Source organism: Diadema setosum, chromosome 4 (assembly GCF_964275005.1).
Source record: "Diadema setosum chromosome 4, eeDiaSeto1, whole genome shotgun sequence".
Lineage (NCBI taxonomy): Eukaryota > Metazoa > Echinodermata > Echinoidea > Diadematoida > Diadematidae > Diadema > Diadema setosum.
The window spans coordinates 30,545,666-30,570,109 of record NC_092688.1 but is presented as its reverse complement, the minus strand read 5'-3'; the positions used below and the strand labels follow the sequence as shown (position 1 = coordinate 30,570,109).

General features: G+C 38.2%; 2 protein-coding genes across 2 annotated transcripts in view; both read right to left on the bottom strand.

Moving 5' to 3' along the window:
• The window catches only part of LOC140228009 (uncharacterized), a 102,601-nt gene extending 86,768 nt beyond the window's left edge, over positions 1–15,833 (bottom strand). Inside the window, exon 1 of the mRNA XM_072308405.1 lies at positions 15,548–15,833. Coding sequence (XP_072164506.1) covers positions 15,548–15,646 — 99 coding nt within the window. The 5' untranslated portion in view covers positions 15,647–15,833. The remainder of the gene's footprint in view (positions 1–15,547) is intronic.
• A 4,354-nt stretch (positions 15,834–20,187) lies between these two features.
• On the bottom strand, positions 20,188–23,685 carry LOC140227116 (glutathione S-transferase theta-1-like). Its single transcript, XM_072307548.1, has 5 exons — positions 23,574–23,685; positions 23,000–23,087; positions 22,376–22,532; positions 21,603–21,770; positions 20,188–20,635 (listed from the first exon to the last, which is right to left on the bottom strand). Exons 1-5 carry the CDS (start codon positions 23,683–23,685, stop codon positions 20,465–20,467), a joined length of 696 nt encoding a protein of 231 aa, XP_072163649.1. The 3' UTR covers positions 20,188–20,464.
• Between the last annotated feature and the right edge of the window lie 759 nt (positions 23,686–24,444).

Here is a 24,444-nt window from a genome sequence, read left to right as displayed (position 1 = left end):
CGATTACTCTACGTCATCATTGCGAGAATGCAGGGACAGCTAGAGGGTCGCGCCGAGGGGTAGCGTGGTTGTGTTTCATGTGCATGTACAGTACGTCAGTATGCATGTGTGTGTGTGTGTGTGTGTGTGTGTGCACTACATAATGTGCATGTCGTATGCCGTTAGTGTATGGTGAGTGCTCATCGCGAAATCGGGCACCCCGCTTAAAGGGGCCGTGTTTGCTACTCCCAACCTGTCCCGATTATGCGGTGAATACTGTACCATGCATGCAGCTAGCTATGTACGTGTGGCGGGCCCGGGTAGACACTTACACATTTAGGTCTATGCATCACCAGTATCACACCCATAACGAACGGCACCTGGTAACGTTAACATTATAGACATTAATTTTGCCTGAAGTGGACTGGAAACGTGTCACTGTCAATTCCATTCTCGCCATGGCAGTCATCACAATTTAGGAGAATAGGTACGATTTTTAGTTTTAATGTGGTTTTATCTCATTTTTAGATGATCGACAGTCGTTGGTACAAAATCAAATTAGATTCATCACTCAGTTTTCGTTTTCAGTCAGTGATTAACCTTTAACGGTTAGCTAGATCCTAACGTTAATGTTTTAGATCTAATTTGATCGAAGCTGCTATCTTGTGTAATGTTTACCAGGTACAGTAGATCCAGATCTAACAATAACATGTTAGGCCTAACACTTTACAATTAGAAATTTGGCATAGCAATAGCCCATGGGCTAGCCCGAACAGACGCCGTGCGGGGCCGGAGCAGGGCTGTCGCGTTTTTACACGACTGGGCCGGGCTAAGTTACTTGGCTAGGCCTGCATATGTAACGTGTATGCCTATTAGAGTCTGCTAACTCCGAAACACAGCCCGAACGCCGAAGGCAAAGATAACTGTACAAGGAGCGCCCCGGGGTAAGGTCTACTACCGGTAACCGTTCTACATGCAATAACTTTTGTTCTATAAGTTATAACTGTCATTGTTAACGTTAGAGCCAATACTAGCAATAGAGGTCTGTCTACAGCCCAGTAGGCCTAACTTTTAGGTCAAAATCTCTTCAATATGTTTTCAGGCTTGTTCTAAGTAAGGAGTCACGTCATGTAATGCCGTGTTCTGTTTATCGAATTATAGCATGACTTTGTTTTATTAACGCGGTGTAGGTCTATTGTTTCTTTCAATTCATATGTCAGGGAAGTTGACACACCAACATGCACAGAAACCACGGAACAAGAAACTCCGGCCGGGACGATGAAGCAGAACGTACGTGTTTGGGAAAAAGGTAGACTCTACATTGATCAGAGAGACAGCCTGTGACAGACCGTTGACAACATCGGCCAGAACCGTAGGCTTAACACTTGCCATGAATGAGCTGGGCGGCCACAAGAATTCATCGATCAGAATAAGAGCCCGGGATAGCCCATTTACAGCATCAGCCAGAAACCGGACCTGGGCTAGTCGAGAATGAGCTGTGTGGCTGAGACGATACATCGATCAGAATGACAGCCCGTGATAGCCCGTTGACAGCATCAAACAGAACCCTTGGCTAGTCAAGAATGATCTGGGTGACCAAAAGAATACATCGATCAGAATGACAATTTTAGCCCGATAGCCCGTTGACAGCATCGACCAGAAACCTACGCTAGCCAAGAGTGAGCTGAGTCAAAGAAAAAACGCTGATGCTGCCAGAGAAAACCTTTGAGAAATATGTAGATAGGGTATAGGTAAGTCCGTTTGCATTGACTTATAGTGTATTTTATAGCTGCTCTTTCAGAATCTGCCGTCAACCAAATATTCATGTCAGGCGACTTTTTGTTGGTTTGTGTGATGGAGGGTCACATATGTTTTGTTATGATCCCAATACAGTATTTGAAGAGTTTGTTCGCAAAAACCGATAAGTCCATTTTTGAAGATTTTGAAGTACGGTCTCTGTCATAAAGTACAAAATAATACCTTTTAAATGATATTTTGGTCACTACATATAAAGGTACATTTTTAAAGTTATGGTCAAAAGAAGCAAAGATTTTTTTTTTATTATTCTCTTTATTTTTCTTGACCTTTAATCGCAAATATCTCCATTTGGCAACTATGGACTTATCGGTTTTTGCAAACAAACTCTTCATTTGCAACTTACAATGTACCAGTGATAATGTTTCACTATAATGTGCATTTAACAGCTTTGAATCAACTGTATTGGGGGGGGGGGGGGTAGACATAATGAGATCAGACCAGATGCCAATCTGAGAAGTGGAGTCATTCATAGTTCTAAACTTTAAAAGCACAAACGGAAAATGCTCGTTATACTTCTCCAGTCATTGTGTGGTCGATTTCTGCACACTTTTAAAGTTTGCACATAGACTAGTAAAACGCATTGCATTTATGGGCCATTCTCCACAAAAGGGCACCAACAGGGTTGGACAAACTATAAAATTTCGACATTTAAAAAGTCACGAAACTCATTTGAATTCAGAAACTTTAATACTTTGAGAACACATAACAACCAACGGGTGATTTTTGACACAAACACATTTTTCAAGAAATAGCATTGAACTTGAACACATTTTTTCATAGTTTTTACCACCTGTCAGATACGTTACCATTAGGCTTTAGACAAGAAAATGGCTGTGGATGTATCATTTGTGGACCATTAATGTAAATATCTATTTCAATGTAAACGTAACTAATATGCGCACATGACTAAACAGTAATTCTTGAACTTTAATCGGTCCAGATGTAAAAAAAAAAGATTGACGTTTGAAGCCTGTAAGTCAAAATCAGCGCCAAAATCATATATTTTCGTATAAGATACACAACCCTATATCGCAATTATTATCTCTAATACACTTTGATCTTACATTGCTTTGACACAGTAATAAAAGTCATACATAAGTACTGAAATTATCAAAGAAAGCTAATTGCAAGCGCACTTTACAACAGATTTCATACGTTTCGAGTTACAAGGAAAGAAAAAAATGGTAACGTATCTGACATACTTCTTCCACAAAATTTCGTTACCTAGATTTGTATCTCAAGATGACGATAAACTCAATCTTGCTTTATATCTTACATCCAAATGAATTACCAACCATAAACATTCATATTTATAACCCTAGTTAATCGCCTTGACACTGCTCAGTAATATAAAGTCATACATTCATCATGATATCATTATGTGCATGCATTAACAAAATTTACGCAATAACATAATTATGTTCTGTTTGAAATGTATGACTGAAACTTGATTTAAAATGTGCAATATAGTCCATTTCCTTCTGTTATCTTATTGATTAGATATCTGACATTATTAAGGTGGAACAATATCAACAATAAAAACCAAAATCTATTACCTATACGAGTGCAAGGAAGATATACGGTCATGTCGATATGGTAACGTATCTGACAGACATCTATAATACAAAATGTTGTTACTGTGAATTATAAAGTAACATGATGATAGACTCGCCCTTGCATATTGTCTACATCAACATGTTATAGCCACCTAGAACATATCATAACCTCGGATAATCGATTTGACTTATTTCAGTTAGTAAAATTAATCGATAACATACACAAAAAAAGTTAACCCGAGACGTAACTAAATTCAGTTTTAAATATAATGACTGAAACTTTTGATATCTAATGGACAATGTACAGCCTATTATGTAGTTCTGTCCCTCTGTTAACGCATATAGATATGCAACATTATTCAGTTTGGAACAGCATGATGAAGTTGAATAGCTCCGAGTGAACAGACAAATATTTCACTTCCAACGTATAAAGGTAATGTATCTGACTGCTGACAGTTTAATCTTATAAAGACAATGTTCACTTGTGCTACATGTGTTTCGGCTCTGCTCCTAACAAAAAGACCCAAAAGAACCTTCTATAAAATAGTATAAAAGATTTCATTCCCAACAAGTAGTCACGTTGCATATAGGTGTCAGAAGCTTTGTATGATGTATCAGTGTATTTCCACATGTCCTGTCATGAAATTTGTTTTAAAAAAGCCACGGAACAATACGTTAGATAACGGTGGAAATTATAACCAACACAACCCTCAAGTAACTAAAACTTCTTTGCATTAACACATCTGTTTCATCATCCACTCAAACATTTCGGTATCTTAAAACTTACACTATATTGACGTATTCCACATCTTCATATTTTTTTTTTTTTTTTTTTTTTTTTACATTCATAGAGAGCCAAGACAAAAAAAAAAAAACTAGATTAAGGAATCATGAATATTCTCCTTCCACGTATCAGTTGACAATAAACATTACGTTGCCCCTGTACATAATGTGGCAAGGTTTAAAGGGAAAATCCGGGTCGAAATTAATAAAATTAAGAAGGAAGAGAAGCAAAAATACAATCCGAGTATACCAAGTAAGGAAGGTAATACATTTCTAAATTTCACATCTTCAGAAAACATTTCTTGACCAGTCTTTATGAAGATTCTAATGAGCAAGTCGTTGATGTCATCCACTCATAATTTGTCATTATGTTATAAATGACATTTTTGAAATTCTACTTTTTTGCAGAATAGTTGTACAGGCAAAAAACATACCCTGATATTAAGATATGTCAGAACAAATATCATCTGTCATTCATTCTGGATTAATAGAGGGAAAGCTTTATACTAAATCATGTTATGATATATTAAATTTTGAGGATGTCTGAAAATGAAATGTGTAGAAAATTGTGAGGGGATTACATCATTAATTTGCTCATTTCAAAAAAGAAATGTTTTCCGAAAAAAAAAAGAAATATAAACACGTCATTATTTTCCTTTTTCAAGAGTCGACATGTCTTGATCAGAAACAGGAACGCGATAATGGATTTGTCTTTTTCGCTCCTTCGCTAGAAACGTGGGGTCACTCTTTTTCTTTCTCTCTCTGTATCCATAGGCCTTCTGTATCTCAGCAAGCATTTTACCCATGTCTTTTTCTTTCTAAAATACACGAGAGACAAACAGAGAGGGGAAATATCAGCATGGGAGTTTTATATGCATATTATTTAATAATATAAATAACACATAAATATAATATATATAGTCGTCGTGTACGTAAGAACAGGATATTATCATCCAATAAGATTCCTTACCAGTCGGGTAAGATACGTTACCGTGCCAATGCAGGGTAATATTCTAACGTACATGCGAGCTATCACACACACGAAACAATATCATGCGTACGCAAGATGTCTTTAAGCCGTATAACTGTTCCATCAACATTAAATAACTCTCAAATGTGTCATACTAGTCAAATAAATAAATGAAATACTCTACCGATATTCAAAAATGAAATTCTTACCAACCACGTAGCCGGGACGAATAACAAACGGCGAGAAGCCTTACATCTCCCTCGAACTCTCGGTACTAAACGTAATGCAACATCACGCTCAAAGTGGCCGCCATGCTTTGAAGAGCAGAGAACCATTAGGTTATGCAAAATTAGAGAATTAGCGCAAAGTGCGTTGCGCCTATTTTATGCACTTTATGCGGTAACGTATTTGACGGTAACGTATTTGACGGTAACGTATTTGACGGCCTTAATGTTCAACATTGTGTTTTCACAAAATAACAACTTTTTCTTTCGTAACTCCCATGTATGAATACAAGCAATGTAATGTGCTTTAAAGAAAAATGCATTATAACTCTATCAACAAAGTACTTTTTCTGTAATAGAGCAAAGTTTCAGTAACGTATCTTAATTCAGCTTATCGTAACATACACAATTGCAAACTTTGTGTCTGGATATATTTATCATTATAGAGTTTCAGAATACACTATTTGTATTTATATAATCTTGAAATGGACTTCATTCACTAGACCGACATACAGATCACTGCTTTATTACCTTCATATTTTTTTAGGGCGTCATACAAAAAGTAACGTATCTTACGGAGATTTGGAGACACCATCGCTAAGATCGCAGAAAAAAATATACAAATCTTTTTTCGCTAAGCATTATGCTTTTTTATTTAGGCACCGAAGGCACTATGAATTAGTGAACAAAACATAGATTTCTGATATTACGGTAAAGAGCGAGAGCGTGAAATATAATCACAGAGTTGGCTGGAGACATGGGTAAAATCAACAAATATATATTTCATGTTGTCGTATATAATTTTTTCATGAGGTGCTGTGACCTCAGTTGATTTTAATTTTACTCATTATATTCTCTAGTATAAATAAAAGTAAAAAAATTGGTTTCCTGATGACAAATTCGTGTTTTATGGCCTAGAGAAGGTTGGAGACACAAAAATGCCCTTTGGTGCCCCTTTTCGGAGAATGGCCCTTATACCCACGCAGGAATTACGTATTGTGTATAGAGAATTGAAGATTATGTAATTTATTTCAAAGCACTGATGCACCTCTTGTCACCAGTTTATATTGCTTTTGCAGACATACAAAATGTACATGTACGTGGTGGTGGTGTTTAAAAGACTGTTGGCAAATTTGGTGAACAAAATGACAAATGCTAACAACATATTATTGTCATAGGCAGGTTATAGGACAGCAAATTCAAACCTCAGCTTTAGGCCTGCATCATATATAGTTTACTCTAATGAATTTGTTGCTCTGCTTTAAAAAAAAAAAAGTAATTTTTTATTGATTCCAAATGTTACATATTTTAGATCATGGTTGAGGAATTTTGTTCATTCATGCTTGTGAAACTGTGTGGGTGTGGTATCCTAACTCTTTTCCCCTTGGGATTCTTATTATCCTTCACATTATAAACAATGTGTTCTTTTCTTCTTTTTGGGTGTGTGTGTGTGTGTGTGTGTGTGTTTTCGTAGGACATGCTGTAAATTGTCAGAAGTCATGATTAACCTGAATTGATACTCTTCTTGTATTTACAGTTGTATAGATGAGTCTGTGGTGCTTTCAAATTGCAGAACAGCAACAAAAAAAGTCACTCGTATACAAACAAAGATAAGTTAATTCAAGTACTCGACGTTATGAATGTGAAGTGAAGAAGTGTAAAGCTTATCCTATCCCAAGTATCATACCAGCAATATAATGTATGTTTTCTGTGACAATACCAAAGGTCCTGTTTAATGGAATTTGGAATTGTTTTCCTGCCCTTTGTAGTTGCTTTTAGGACAAGCATGCTTTAAAAGAAAAAAAAAAAAAACAACAACAACACCGAACAAACTGGCAAACATGTGGAAAAAGTTCCTCATACTTCTTAAGTAATGTACTTGACTTCTGCCTATCTTAAGACTGACACAATTACTGTATCTCATCCATGCAGGAATTATTTCACAGAGAATTAGAAATTTTGTTATGTATTTCAAAAGCCTGATGCACCTCTTGCTATTTCATATCATCTGTACAGAGATGTGTGATGGTGTTTCAAGAACTGCTCGGTACACAAATGACAAATATTGTTGAAAAAGAATTAGTAAACAAATGAAAATATTTTGTTAAGAATATTTGACAGATTATAACATGACAAATACAAACCTCACCTTTAGATTGTAAAAGTTAAGGTGAATAAATACATTTCTGCGAATTTGTGAAAGAGCAAATTTCTATGGTTTTCAATTATTGAGTAATGTTTCATGAAAAAATATTGGTGAATGTCATGTACATGTATTCATGCTTGTGAAACTGCGTGTGCATGGGTGTGTTATCCTTGCTCTTTTTTTTTCCAGTGTCAATGATAATGTATGACATGCTAATGTATTGCTAATGTACATGTTTTGAACGTATGTTTGACTGATGAGATGAAATTCAGATGAATTCATTTCATTTCAAATGAGTTTGTGATGCACATTTTCAATGCAGATAGGTAATGTACCTTTAAGAATGGTGCCAGTGAAGCACCTTACCAGCACTGCATGTGAAACACACCAAAAATACACAGACATCAATTCACATACTACATTCTATGAAAAAAGAAAAAGGTTCTTTTGAGCACCATTAAATGGTTCTCAGCACTGTCACAATAGCGACACCTTTTTTGGAGCCTGTGAGAACCTTTTTTAAATGGTGCCTGTCAGCACCTTTTAACATTGGTGCCCATTAGAACCTTTTCCAATGAAATGGTTCCCGTGAGCACCTTTTGAAAAAGAGTCAAAAAGGTGCCCATCTTTAGTCAAAAAGGTGCCCATGAGCACCTTTTAAATGGTACTCACGAGCACCATTTCATCGGGAAAAAGGTTCTAATGGGCACCTTTTGCAAAAGGTGCCGACAAGCACCATTTCAAAAAGGTTCTCACGAGCACCTAAAAGGGTGTCGCTATTGTGACAGTGCTGAGAACCATTTAATGGTGCTCAAAAGAACCTTTTTTTCTAAGAGTGTATAGTGAGCGCTACACAGAACTTTAGAGTATATAAAGCAGACAGTGATCATTTTAATTGCACTCATAGCAAACTAAGAAGGCAGAGACATGCATATAATATGCATACAATTCTTTTTATTATTCATCTATTACAGGAAGTTATCTGGTCATTACAGGGTCACACTTCACCACAAGCTTACCTTCATATCAACCACAGGAACTAAACCACAGGAACTATCATACTGGACCCTAAACTTATCCATGTACTGTAAAAGTGGACATTTTTGCTGGGTAGAAATTTTCCTGCACTTCAGGCAACCAGAAACCAGTGGGAAAATAAAAACATACAAATATTTTTGTATATTATAATAGTATGTTCCACAAATAATGAATGTCTGTCTTGATTCTGCAGATTTAAAAGAAAAAAAAAAACGTAAAATCTACTTTACCCAACTGAGTGTTAAAAAAAATAAATACTCTCATGAAAACATCCACAACTCCCTACAAGTTCCTCTATAAGTGAAGTTTAATAGGGTAACTTGCCAGCTCAGCATGAACCTATTGACATGCTGCCACACCTTTGCAGCTTTAATGCACTGGCATTGTATTTCAGGTATTACAGGGATTTAAAAGATGGCTAGGAAATACTTCAGCATGTTATGGCTGCAGTGTCAGGTACACAATGAAATAATGCAAACTCTATCTACTTGGCTTATTTCCTGCATGAAACCCAATATTTTACGGGAAAACAGTTCACAATGCAAACACATTACATGTGTGTCATTATGGGGCTGCAGAGCAAAAGGATATGGCCATGGAAACACAAGGCTACAGACCTTGCATTAACTTGAGTTTCAATCTTGTCAATGAGTGAAATATTCAAAAACCAACCCAATCATTCCCTGAAACAATGTTTGCTCAACTGCACACCAGTGTTTAATCAATGTCATCTTACACCAATGTTGCCAGGCATCACTATATCCATTTTGCTTTTATGTTTTGCGTGATTATGAGACTCAATTCATGAAATATAGAAATTGAAAATTATAGCAATACAAGTTTGGTAAATGATCAATCAGCTTCTGAAGTGTACTTACATTTCCAATATGATTTGGTGATACTCATACTCACACTACAACTTTACAAATACTTGGAAGATGCATACCTTTAATTGATATGAGTATTTGATGTGTACGTGCAAAAACTGACAAGGACAGGAAATATCTTTAGTGCCAAAGTAGTGTAGGATATACAAAAAGAAATGAAGTGCTCTCATATATTACTTGTCCCAGTTCTGCTCATGCTTGGCAAGTTGATATGCCAGCTTGTAACTGCCTAATACTTGTATTTGATATACTCTTGAAGGCATGTGAAACTTAAGTAAGTGTATACAACATGTACAATGCTTTTAGGCACGTGAGCGGGTGTGTGTGTTACCATAAAATCAAGCAACCTCAACAGGCTAAGAGCTGTCATAAGCATCAATACCTACAGTACATTCCGATCAGCCGCCCTACAGAACTTCAGCTTTAATAAGATTAGACATATGGGAGCCCCTTGATACGTACGCACAGCAGAGGGCTGGACTTTTCAATGGGAGATCTCGAGTAATCAATGGTAATACACAAATCCTGCCTACATTGTACTTGTAGTGCAACCATGGAGCTACTAACAGTAGCTCCATGGTGCAACCATCCCTGAACATGGTGGTCCACCCATCATGTCCCTCCTGATTAGGGTCTATGCCCGGATACCACTTATGGCACTTTCAGACATCATATATTCATACAACATATGGATATACCACGTTTCAATTTGAGAGCATTCAGACCTATTGTAGCGAACAAGCATTATTTCTCGAGCAGACGTGAATCTCTTCCATGCGCAGTACATAATTCATGCAGGCTTTGCGCATAGTGTTTATAATACTCTGCCTTGGATTCATCCAGTATTTTGCTAGTTCGCGCCAGATCATTATGTCACAATCAATCTGTTAGCCGCCCGTTATAAGTCCGCACCAAGGATACGTAAGCTCAGCAAGCGCTGCGAATAAGCCCCGCCTACTCATACGACGTATGGATATGAGAGCATTCAGACATAAATATACGTTGTACAAAGATGGATATAGGATAATGATTTGAAACAATGCTCAAACAATCGTTTCGATATACCACGTATATTGATACAATGTTTCATATTTACAGAGCATTTAGACACATAAAAACGTGCTATATCCATACGTCGTATATATATATATCCATATGAGAACTCTCTAGTCTGAAAGGGGGGTTAGCAATGTTGAAGGTAATGATGACAGAGCTCTCTGGAAAACCAGTGCTGACACTAGGTACATTCACACTGAAAATACAATGGTTATGAATACCATGGTAATTTGTTGTCACTGTTCTCATTGGTGAAATACCACAGTAACAGATACCGCAGTATTACAGTTGGTACCATTCCTATTCGCAAAATACCATGGTATATCTGGCCCAAAAGTACACCTGTCTGACTACAGCACTGTGCATCATAGCCCACTGATGATGAGCTGGTTTTGTTACAACATGGATATCCCATAGGCACATGCCTGAGTATACTCAGGACTGGTCTTCTATGGGTTACTTAAGCACATATGTTGAGTAGACAGGAAAGTGTGTCCCGTCAAGGGAGAAATATATCGCTGTGTGAAGGGTGGAATTTCAACACAGGATTCGCACTCAAATGCTGCATGCATACATTACAAGTGTAATCTGTGCAAAGTTTGAATGACCACCCTATTAGATACATGTACCCTCAGTATTTCATCTATGGCCCTAATGAGGCTACTCTGAAAGTAAACAGGGCCATGATGAACACTGATTGAAGAATCAAGGTTGGAGTAAAGAGGGATCGACAGTAAGAAAAAAAATGAAATGACCAATTTTTGGTCATCAACATTTTTAAAGATGCCCCCCACACCTGACACACACAAACGTATAATTGTGACACTATCACATCATATTCATGTTTAATCTCTACTGGAATAAATGGTAAGATTAATTCAGTGTCCATCGAAATCACGAATATATCATCTAGTTGAATTTATCCATTATGGGGTCTCTTAGCAAAAGGACCACTATGTCATATAATGCATGACAAATCTTAGCCCAACAACTACCCCTCCCCCCCCCCAAAAAAAAAAAAAAAAAAAAAAATGGATCAGTGAACAAAGATATTACCCTTAAAGATAATATAAAGTTTTGGTATTACCTCAAAAGTTTCCCTGAATTTCCTTGTCTTAGTTTGTGTTTCAGGTAAAAGTACCTTTCATATAACTAACACTGTGAGACTTACTCGCCCCAAAGTGCTCTCATGTCTTAGTAATCATGCAATAATGGTTTCGTACCAGAGCCGCCGCCGTACGGCGGTGAGGTAGTACACGTATTGTACAAAACCATTATTGCATGATAACTGCGACCAGCAGCGTGCAGCCCCATACGCATACTGAGTAGCTAACTGCGACCAGCAGCCCCATACGCATAGCTAAATGGGGCTTCGCATTGTAGCTTACAGGATCATGACAGATTTAGTATCGCGGGTAAATATCAACTTAAAATCCACAAAAAATCTTCAATTTGAAGACTTACCAATTAAGTTGAAGTCTTGAAAACAGGCTTCGGGCAACGTTTGGTTCTGCCAATAGTCCCTTTCTGTTCGAATTGATGACTGAATGTGACTCGGTCGAGAGGACCTTGGGAGAGCTACACTGAATTGACGGCCAGCGCATGCGCACACAAACATCTTATCCGTTCGTGGATTTGAAATTTGTTCGCAAGTGATGTGTGCGTATGCGCTGGCCGTGGTAATCAGTGTATGTAGCTCTCCCAAGGTCCTCTCGACAGAGTCACATTCAATCATCAATTCGAACAGAAAGGGACTATTGGCGAACCAAACGTTGCCCGAAGCCTGTTTTCAAGACTTCAACTTAATTGGTAAGTCTTCAAATTGAAGAATTTTTGGATCTTAAGTTGATATTTACCCGCGATACTAAATCTGTCATGATCCTGAATGCTACGCTACAATGCGAAGCCCCATTACGCTATGCGTATGGGGCTGTTGGTCGCTATGCGTATGGGGCTGCTGGTCGCAGTTACATTAATTGCATGATTACTAAGAAATGAGAGCACTTTGGGGCGAGTAAGTCTCACAGTGTTAGTTATTTGAAAGTTACTTTAACCTGAAACACGGAAATTCAGGGCCCGAGGTACCAAAACTTTTTATTATCTTTAATTGGAAAAAGCTACTGCTATAAAACTAGATGTGATTTCATTGGACTGCAAGACAGGTATGAACTTTAAAATGCAAATTTTAGTAGGAGGCCTATTGATCTCTACCATATGCTGACAAAATAAAGTGTAGGAACCCAAACCGAGTATAACTGCAACCAAGGAGTTATCAGAACTCCTTGCTGCAGCAAACAGCAATATGGAATCGATTACACCCATTTTATATGAGTACGGAAAACTGCAAGCTTAGATACAGCATAGAGCCAAGATCCCAACTTTATACTGGATCAGACAGGCTGAGGCAATCAAGCATAAGCCTAAGTTTAACATGTGCAATGGAGCACTGCACTATTGCTTTTGTTATCACGTTAAGGCAAACACTCCTGTTGTCTGTTGTGTTTAGCTTTAAAGGTAAAGAGAATATGCAAATATGACTCACAAAGAAAGGATACCACTTCACATCTCAGAAGTAGGTCGTGCAGTCATTTTTATTTTTTCCTCTGAAGCAAATCACAGCAGATGCCTTGTTACAGGTGGTGTATAAACATTTCTCCATGAAGGACCAGCTTTACAACTCGGGTTAAGGACATGATTATTATGTGTACTTTGAAGTGAAGGCCAACTCACTATGCTATTCACTTTGGAAAAGCAAACTGTTTGGAATTCTGCCATAGCTCTTATCATAATCAACAAACACCTACATATCTATCTAGGACACAGGGAAAATTTGTAGTCATTGACCTGCACAAAAGGGGCATCATTGAATGAGCAATGGTGTTGAAATGTAGAATGATACATGGCCTTTCTAACAAGGATATTAAGAGATCACATACAAATGCAATCAAACAACTGCCTTTACTCAGGGCTCGACACTAACGGTGGCCCGGTGGCCCGGGGCCACCAAAAACGCACGTCGGGCCACCAAAATTTCAGAAATGAAGAATTTGGTGGCCTGATCGGGCCACCAAAAAAGGTCGGATGTTTGCCTTTGGGCCACCAAAAATAAAAGTTAGTGTGGAGCCCTGCTTTACTTATAATAGATCATCAAATGGAAATTATGCGCTGGGATTAAAGCCGTGTTTAGTTGTGATATTTATTTATTTTTTAAACACTTGAGTAAATGTGGAGGATAAAAATATTAGACCAGGGCCCCATCTAATCAAGAGATATAATCGATTATACATTTCCTTACCACACAGGCTGCCATAGACTTACCATAGAAATCAACTGATATCATCAATTATAACTCTTCATAAAACAGAGCCCGGTAGTAATGTCACCAGTAATCAGGTTTGCATCCTTTGTCTTGTGTTACCATATAATTATGCCAGATTAATGCCAGCTGATGTCCTAAGTCTTGTGTAGTCATATCATTCTGTCTTCCATCCAATGACATCCTGCATCTGATGTCTTCTGTAACCATAGCAACATGTCTCCCATTCAAGGGCATCCTACATCCGATGTCTCGTGCTAACATAGCTCTACACTTCTTCCATTCAATGACATTCTGCATCTCTCACGGAATTAGCCTTTTTTTTGTATACTTGGTAGACATTGTGATTCCACCTGAGCGTCTTTTGGAAGTAGACTCAAATATATTTTGCAGTATCTGCTTGCTTTGAGGTTTGTCCATCTGATGCAAGAATGATGTAGGCCTATGATGTGATGATGTGCTTGAGTTTGTTGTAAACATGGAAGACCTGGGCCCATGTTGGGGTTGAACTGCATTAGTGATTTGGCTTCCAATTGCTTCAGTGTCTTTATGTCTTCTTTTGATTCAATGTTGCCAAAGATTAGACAGTCATCTGCAAACAACCTAGCAGTCACTTTGCGCGGTCTCAGATTGCAAGATGTGAGACATAGGATCTCTCCTTGCAGAATCAATGTTGAGCAGCAAAGAGTATGAACATTGTTGAAGACGAGTCGCGAATATACTCGGGCAGGTGTCTATGGAAAACGCATTTTGTAGCAAAATCAGCCCATCCTCAACAGGTCAAAGATAGTCCATGATGTATCCGGTCAAATGGACCATCAGCCCATATGATGATGTATCGTCAGCCCAGTTCTATGATTACTTTTCCCCCTCTTAGCATCAAATGTCTTTACATGTTCATGCTTAAAATCCTAATGCAATACTCAAGGGTATTTAACCACAAACAGAAAAAAAAAATTAAACATGCTCTCCATAATCACAAAAAGGGAACACCATATACTGCCTGCCTAAAAAAGAGAAAAGAACGTTTAGACAAGAAAACTATGGATTTTAAATTCTACACTCAAAGTGATGTACTAGTAGACACAACTATGTAGCATACTATGCACAGTTGAAAACCAACCTACAGGCCACTGGCAAATACACTTCAGGCTTGAAGGGAAAGGGGTTACAGCAAGTAAAAAGAAGAGAGGAGGAGGAGGAAGAAGAAGAAGAAGAAGAAAAATAAGACTGAAGAAGAAAAACAAGAAGAAGAAGAAGAAGAAGACTGAAGATATAAGAAGAAAACCGAAGAAGAAGAAGAACATAGGCCTACAACAAGAATTTAAAAGGACCTTTTGGGCTGTAAAGTGGAAAATTGACATTATGACAATTATAATACAACTTATAGGAGCACTGAAATAGCAGGGTTGTGATGATAAAACCCATGAATGGTCCGTATACATTTTTTGTAAAAATAGAGCTGTTATATGGCCGTGCAATGTATGTATTGCCATTGTGTGCAATAGGGCAGCGTGGAGGATTCCGGGCCCGATGCCACGAATTGGTGGGTATCTCCTTGAAGAGACGTCGAGACTAGCTCTTTGGTAGTCAATGATAGTAGAGGTATTAGATCAGCGGTGCACACGATCAGGCGTCACATTCCGTACATCATACAGACTACTTAGTATATTGTGCTTTGTGTCTCAGCAAAGAGATAAAAACAAGAAAAAAAAAAACATAAACATCGACATAGAATTGACAGTAAAGAGAAAGAGTTGGGTTCCGACCATACCTTCAGCTCTATCTGAGCCACTGCCCCATGTTTTTCGGTGTCCAATGCATCAAAAGCATGCCAGAGCCATCTCGGAATGCACTCTTCTCTCCGCGCCATGCCTGGACCTACTTATGTCCACCGTTCTACCAACAAGTTTCAAAAGTTTTACACAGGTACAGTACGTTCTCCTTCCACTGAAGTTACAGCAGTCTTCTGTAACCCTGGCTCTTTCACGGAATGCTTGATCTTCCAGGCGCGTGGTTTCTGAATAGTAAACCACAACTATAGGATATATACATTTACCAAGGACTGCGACCGGCCAACCTGTTGGTCTCACATAGTTTAGTCCCGTTGAGGCGTTTTTTACGAATACTTGTCAGTGTAAAGAGTGAGCGCCTGATACCCAGCAGATCGGCAGTTTGTTTTTGTTCGCGAACTTCCGGGATGTGTGTACAGCGTTTTATCGACCGCATTGGTTATGAATATGCATGCTGCATGACGTCCTCGACTACTTCTATTAAATACCGGTATACTAGTATATCGATCGGATAATAATTTCAACACACGTGCACTGCACACACTGACAAAAGACATGCCAGCGTGAGGTTGTCATGACAATTGTTTTTTTTTTTCTTTTTTTTTTTTTTTGGGGGGGGAGGGGGCAAATTTGTGCTGTTTCTTACAGTCGGTATGAATGGAAAACTTTTTAGTCATTTACTCATACCCCCTGTTTGTACGATTACATGAACCCCCTCCAAATTTGTATGGACGATCCCAAGCGCTTGGTAATAAGCAAAGATACTTAAGTAGAGAGCGTCTTTGGTAATAGCAAGATCAATCAGGGAACTCCCCGTGCGGGCTTTCGACGTTCTCCCCGCCCCGACACCCTCTCTCGACCACACCTAATTCTTATCTCATCTTTCTTTCTTTCTTTCTTTTTCTCTTTCTCTCTCTCTTTCTTTCTTTTTTCTTTCTATCTTTCTTTCTTTCTCTCTCCCTCTCTTTCTCTCTCGCTTTCTCTCTCCCTTGACCTTTCTCTTTGCAAAATGCGGATGTATGCATAGGTCAGTGGGAAACACTTCTTGGGAGCTCAAAAACATCACCCCGCATCTCTTTCGCTATTTCACGTAAAACTTCAAAATTCCATACACTTCGGTTATTCAAAATCCTACACTTTTATTTGTCTGTACTCTAGCTTTCAAGGCACTTTGAAGGTAAACAACCCGGTAAGTTCATTAAAGAGATGGTATAGTATTGGTTTAGGTGAGGATTCAGCTTTTAAGTTTTTGCAAGGTATACTTAGAAATCATTTTATGAAAACTTAAAGAGAATACGATTCTAAGCTAGGAATCCAGAATTTATTTGAGGAAAATTGGTTTTGAAATACCTGAGATGTCAAAAAACAAAGTAAAACGAAGTGATCCTATAAAGAAAAGATGGGTCCCACCATTCATCAGGATTGCTTTGTTTTGGATATCTCAGCCATTTCAAAACCAAATAAAGCTTTGGATTCTCTTAGAATTTAGATATGCTCTTTCATATTTCATAAGAAGTTTCTCATTATCTCATAAATTCATCAAAAACGTTGGAAACCAGAAGCCCCATCTCAAACGAAAATCCCTTTAAAGTTGACTGAGGTAAATTACTTGGTAAGTTCATGAAAGTTGACTAAGGTAAACTACCTAGTAAGTCAATTGACTGTGAGAAACAGAAGGGGGAAATGGACGAGGAAGGAAGACGAGTCTATGCAGGAAGAGATTGTTGGAAAGAAAGGAGAAATCAGTGTCGTCAACTGAAGAATTTACATATAGGAAGTTCGAGTTCAGAATTATAAACTGAATTACATTGTAAAGGCATCCAGAGCAGAAATAAAATCTTTATTGTTTGTGTTTATGGGCAGTTTACGGGATGCATTCCACATAATACTCGATGACATTTCAGAAATTATTGCTTCCATGCACTTGTAGATTGGAGGCATCGTGTTCACTCAAAGATGGAATGATGATGATGATGCATTATATATATATAAACCATGCCATACCCAGCACAAATCCCAACCCTAATAATTTATTATCAATTACCACAAATCAACTGTTTTTTTCTCTATTCACAAAGGAGTATTTTCACTTCAGTAGTGATAACCCTATACATCATTATATATGTAATTTCTGATTTCATGTTTTTTTAAGAACAATTTCCTTGAATAGTGTTATTATAGGACTTTCGTCGTTCGTACACCATAATAATATGCATATGAGTAAGCAACGAGTATATTTCTCAACGGATGTAACTGCAACGCTAGCTGTCAAGACGACTTTTTTTTTTTTTTTTTTTTGCAATTCGTCTCCGCATTTATTTCATTTACCTCATTCAATCGCCCAAGTGACGCAGTCAGAGAAATGTATCGGTTATCCGATGCTGACTTTAAATGTTATGATAAACACATGACAGTTTAATGTATTTCAGTGATCTGGCTGATAAACAAAGTCTATAAAAGCCAGTAATCTAAATCCGGTGATGTACCCTGAAATTTACACAAATAACACATTTTCATGGCAGGAAATGAAACTGGTGTTAACGACATATAGCAGTGTATTTAATTCTGTTGTTTACACTACGATCAGTTTCACTCGAATTCAATTGGGTACATTTTTACGAAGTTTCCACAAAATTTATATTCGTGATATACATCTACAGATCAAAGAATGGTAAGATAGTAATGAAATCCCATGAATGCAAAATTACTAGTAACTAATACAAAAAGAAGAGTTGCAGGATACACTTAAATCAGTCTATAAACACAGTATATAGTCATGTCCATATTTGGAATCAAAATAATGTGTGGTGGAACCTCCGGTTCAGTTAAATTTCAAAAGACCGTGCATGCACACAGACAGACGTTGGGAATCTTTGAATCCACTGGGCGTATAATCAAAATAATGGAATCATCGCTTACTTTCACAAAGTGGACAGAGATTCAGTTAGTAGATAAACATTACATGTACCAATAGCTTGATTTGAAGTAGACGCGAGAAAAATAGTCTCATAATTACTCTATTCACCAGTCCTCATGCATGCATTGACAATGGCCTGTCTGTCGGGTCTGGGCCTATCACAAGCAAATATCTTTTCTTTTCAGTTTTCATTTAACTCACGTTAACTTTTCACTAACTCTCGCTATATCTTGCACGCACATTTATCCCATTTCTAATCGCTCTGTATTGTGACATTACGCCTAACGTTTAACTTGAGCGACCGATTTAAATCTTGAATTTACCCTTCTGTCGAAGGGACAACTGTCCACACGTTAAGCACTTTTCATTGTAATAAAAATATGGTAATACTGCCATGTATAACTCACTTGCTATATATATATATATATATATATACGGCATTTAAATTCCATACTTTTATCTTTTTTTTTTCTTGACTCATTTAATCTAGTTTGGTTCATTCTGTTATTAAAGTCAAGCGTACATCTATAAACATAGGTCATGAGAAACATTAATCAACAAGGAAAAGTAGAAATTACGCGGTGCGTAATATATGTCCCCGCCAGAAGTAGCATTTAGTAGCAAAATGTACAATATAGGTAAAAAGATCAAGGTCAAAGGTCAAAGAAGTCAAAGGTCAAAATTCTATGTAGAAGTTTTGAAGCCCTCACCTAGTGCCATCACATAAAGCAAACAGAATCGAAATCGGGTTAGAAATGGCGAAGGAGTAGCATTTTGTAGCAAAATGTACAATATAGGTCAAAAATCAAGGTCAAAGGTCAAAGAAGTCAAAGGTCAAAATTCCGTGTAGAAGTTTTGAAGCCCTCACCTAGTGCCATCACATAAAGCAAACGGAATCGAAATCGGGTTAGAAATGGCGAAGGAGTAGCATTTTGTAGGTAATGTACAATATAGGTCAAAAATCAAGGTCAAAGGTCAAAGAAGTCAAAGGTCGAAATTCTGCGTAGAAGTTTTGAAGCCCTCACCTAGTGCCATCACTTAAAGCAAACGGAATTGAAATCGGGTTACAAATGGCGAAGGAGTAGCATTTTGTAGCAAAATGTACAATATAGGTCAAAAATCAAGGTCAAAGGTCAAAGAAGTCAAAGGTCAAAATTCCGTGTAGAAGTTTTGAAGCTCTCACCTAGTGCCATCACATAAAGCAAACGGAATCGAAATCGGGTTAGAAATGGCGAAGGAGTAGCATTTTGTAGGTAATGTACAATATAGGTCAAAAATCAAGGTCAAAGGTCAAAGAAGTCAAAGGTCAAAATTTTGTGTAGAAGTTTTGAAGCCCTCACCTAGTGCCATCATATAAAGCAAACGGAATCAAAATCGGGTTAGAAATGGCGAAGAAGTAGCATTTTGAAGCAAAATGTACAATATAGGTCAAAGGTCAAGGTCAAAGGTCACAACTGAAATTCTGTATAGAAGTTTCAAAGCTCCCATGTAGTGCTATCATATAAAGCAAACAGAATCAAAATCGGGTTAGAAATGGCGAAGGAGTAGCATTTTGAACATTTTGATCACACACGGACGCACGGACGCACGGACGCACGGACGGACACACGGACGCACGGACGGACACACGGACACACACACGTACGGAGCCCGTTTCATAGTCCCCTGCTCGAACTCGTTCGGCGGGGACAATAATGCCTGCACAGTTGACGACTAAAGAAATTGTTTGCTGCGCAAGGTTATCAGACATCTATACGTTTAAAAAAAAAAAAGAAGTAGAAGTGTCGAACATTCTGCCATAAAACTCCGTTCTTCAGAAAACAACTCTTTAGGTAGTCATAACCTCTTTATAATCATATTACATGATATGTTTTGACGTTAGAGTGTGTAATGGTGTCATAAGATCATACTGTTGACCGAACTCAAAATTTATTTGCATATAAGGAAACATTATTCATCGAGGACTTTCAGGATGGTATTATTATTTATCAGTCTTTTGCTTTCCTTTCAGATAGTCATCCCTCCACTTGTAGATGACGTCAAAAACCTCGTCGAATGCTGGGTTGAGTCGATCCCGGACCCTGTTCACGTACTCCTCCAGATTTTGGTTTCCTTCGCTCACGTGACGTCCGCTTACGGTGTGTTGAATCATCTGGGCGGAGGAGAGAATGTGAAAAATGATAGAGTGGAAATCTTACGAAATCGAAAGACGAGCATAAGGAAGCTTCAAAGCGAACTTTGAGACGGTGTACACTGAGTGCATTTCGCGTTTGTGTTTGTATGTGTGTTATTATATTGGGTTGTGGTGCTTTTTTTAGTTTATCTTCTGCAATAATCAGAGCCTCCTTGCGTATTTTCTCCTTTTATCACTTTGACTAATCACCTCCACTTTATTTTCTGTTCCGTTAAAATTTCTCTCACATTTATCGTTGTTTGACGTCACAGGTGTGTGTTGTTGTTGTTGTTGTTGTTGTTTGGTCTTTTGTGACTTTGGAGTGATAAGAGTAAATGTATGTAGCATTACAGTTGTGTGTGTGTGTGTGTGTGTGTGTGTGTGTGTGTGTGTGTGTGTTTCCTTTTAATGGTAAGAAAGAGAACTCATGATACCGATCAATACACGAACACCAGTCACGTATTAAGGTGATCGTCATACGTATTTATACGGTTTGGTGTACGTTATGTAACAAGACGTTGACATCACCATCAACTGTTCACAATGAGTGAATCAGTCAATCGGTTGCAAAGAATTTTCAAATAGGACAGTCTGCGTGTGTCATGCTCCTATCATAAATTCCAATAGTTAATTCAGAGTGGTGACGATCACACGAATGTTGTAACCAAGTTGACTTTGTTACAGAATCAATCAAATAATATGTAATGCCATATTTCTCTTAGTGAAATCAGCAGCTTACAGAGGGCGCAGTTCAAGATAGCCTTTCGCAACCCTTTGCAGGCCACCAGCGTTTTTCTGAACCGTATAAACAAAATAGAATGGCACACTCGTTTACTCATTAACCTGTTTGATTGTTAGGTTGCTTTTTTTACGTTACACATTTCATGAATAAGTAATTAACTGGTAACATAGTGGTGTTTTCGCCAACCTTTGCAAGAACGCTTACCTCACTGACCACCATGATGTCCGCATAGCTGATCTCATCACCGAGGATGAAGGGCTTGCCACCCAAGAACACCCTCTCGAATGTACTCAGGGCTTTCCGAACGATTTTCTCCTTCTCTTTAATCGTTTCCTCGGAAGCTGATATGTTAGCTATCAGAGGCAACAACACCTGGTAAGTCCAATAATAAATAAAAAATAAGATATATAAGCATGGCAGTCATTCTGTTTCAAAGACATGTATATTTATGGGCGGGCTGGCTAAATACATTAAAATTTTGGGGTTTTGTTTTGCTCCCCCCCCCCCCCCCCTATCGCACTTAATAATAAAAGTGTTGGTCTATTAGTCGTCTGTCTTTCTGTGTATATGTAGGTCTATATAATATGTGTATGTAGGCCTATATTAACTATTCACTTGTACTGTCTCCTGCAAATGCCGAATGAAAAAATGAATAATGATATTACAAACAATGATAACAAAAATCTCTATGATATATAGTTTATCTTGGATTCGCGGACATGTCAATAATGTTTGATAACAGATACAACTCAACACATCAATAATATATTGCAAATGTCAATAAGTTTCGGCAAGGTTCAGCTTGTGATACCAGCGTTTTGTTTCAAAGGTTTCAAGGGGTTCCAAGATAGGCTAGTATTTATACAGTTTCCTATGAAAAGTGTACCGTTATTATGCAATGCAATATTATATTCAAGTTCTACATAGACTTCACGCTTTCAAGAACAGATGGCCGGTGATATCACAAGAGGGCGCACCTCCGCCATGAAGAGCCCGTCTATGGTCTCTCTGATGCCCTGGTGGTGGAAGGCCATGTACTCGTCTACCTTCGCTCGCTTCTCGATCTCCTTGGGGTACCAGTAGTCGGGCACATCTTCGGCGTATTTTGTTGCCAGGTATCGGAAAATGGCGACACTGTGGTGAAGTGACGTGCAGGCATCGAGAAAGTTTTTAGTCATGTCTGGGACATTTTGAGAGATCTCGTTTTCAATGAAATCACAAAAATCATGGACAATGAACGCCAAGTCTTTATGTCAATTATATATACATACGAGCTACCCTGAAGTCACGAATCCTCGTGTAACCTGGAATAATCAGCATAACAACAACTTGTCTGACGTGAAGCTTAGAAAAGTAATCGTGTTGAAAGAAATGTATGAGAAAAAAAAAATAAATAATTACTCTGAGATCCTCAGTTCCAAAAGGCAAATGCTGTGAATTTCTGCATAGAATCTTATGATTTTTTTTTGAGTGACCGTATTGATGCATGATGCCCGAAATTGGTTTTCTATGGTTGACCAGAAACATTCGGGTCTTTGTCAAGGCTTCCACTGTATATGCCTTACCTTTAAAATGAATGAACATTGAATTTCGTTCAGTACCTTTCGGATAAACAAAAATCTCCATCCTTAATTGCTGGCACTTGCATCATTGGATTGATAGCAGCAAATTCCGGCTTCCTGTGGTCACCTGTATGAAAGTGATATGAAAGTGACAAAGTGACAAGATTATACCAACATCAACGAAAGTGCATTACGAAATAATCATCTCAGAATGAGAAATTCTCTTTTACATATCCCACATGATAATACAGATATTATGATAGACTTCAAAATTCACATCTTTTTGTTCAACAGAGAGGTACCGTTTGATCATCATCTCGTTTTAATTGCGTTTCATCTGGCTGCAGAGCAACATGAAAAGGCGTTTTAAGATCAAGAAACAGACCTTTCAGAGTCACATCAGAAGTGCTCACCCCTTCACATGAACCAGGGAGGTGAGATCACCTCCCTGCATGAACCTACGATATTCATACATTGATGAATCCCGAACCTTGCACGTGTTACCGAAACGAGCTCCGACACATAAGTGGTGTTCTCCCACCTCCCTGGCTCATATGCCTGATTCTATAACAGCATGGAGTTAATGCTACAATAAAGGAAAACAAATACTTGCCCTTTGCCAAATCAATGTCAACGATCTCGAATGGTATAGCAGTGTGTTTTAAGAACACGACGAGAGCACGACACGGCTGGGAGCCCAGATCCGCGTAAACTTGAACCACCATATTGATGTATATGAAGGTACTGTAACAGATCGCTTGGAAGCTCCACTTTGAGAAACGTATAGACTGAGAAACGCACGGAGAGACAAACACGTGCATCAAAGTTTTTCCAAACCAGTGCACTCTCAAGAACGGACTATAGAGCTTGAGGAACTAGGTGGCGCCTGGCGTGTTTACACAGTTCTCCCTTTCTCTTTTGCAGCTTCAATTGCGAAGCACAGAAGCAGTTACAGGATATTTTACACGTATGAGAGGACCTAACTGGGTGAACACAACCTTGAATGTATTTGAATTTTGAATAGCGGCGGCCCATTGAAAATGTCAACGAATTTTGTTTGTTGTTGTGGGCAGAGTATTATACAAAATCACACAGTAACATGCAGATATCAAAGAGGCGCAATTGTTCACTGATATAGTATGGTTGAGTGCATACAGGACGACATAGGAGAGGCGTCCATTTTACTCTCCTTACCCCCCCCCCCCCCCTCCCCCCCCCCAAAAAAAAAAAGTTTGTATCTTTGCCGTAGTGGCAGTGGTGAACCATTGGTAAAAGATTATTATGACGAGATATTTTTCAGGCACTAGTACGTGAACCCTTGTGTGCTTTGAGCCCCGATTGTTCCAGAAAACCGTGCATAGCATTGTGCACACTGTCCAAAGTCCATAGCATAACAGCGTTGCGTGATATCTTCTATAATAATATAATATCTCTCTCACTAACATAATTATATATATATATATATATATATATATATATATATA

Excerpts from the sequence above, each read along its gene's own strand:
- LOC140227116 (XM_072307548.1), bottom strand. The coding sequence starts at position 23,685 with ATGGTGGTTCAAGTTTACGCGGATCTGGGCTCCCAGCCGTGTCGTGCT. Across the intron at positions 21,771-22,375 it reads ACGGGCTCTTCATGGCGGAG|GTGTTGTTGCCTCTGATAGC; the intron begins GTGCGCCCTCTT and ends TGGACTTACCAG. Across the intron at positions 20,636-21,602 it reads ACATCATGGTGGTCAGTGAG|ATGATTCAACACACCGTAAG; the intron begins GTAAGCGTTCTT and ends TCCTCCGCCCAG.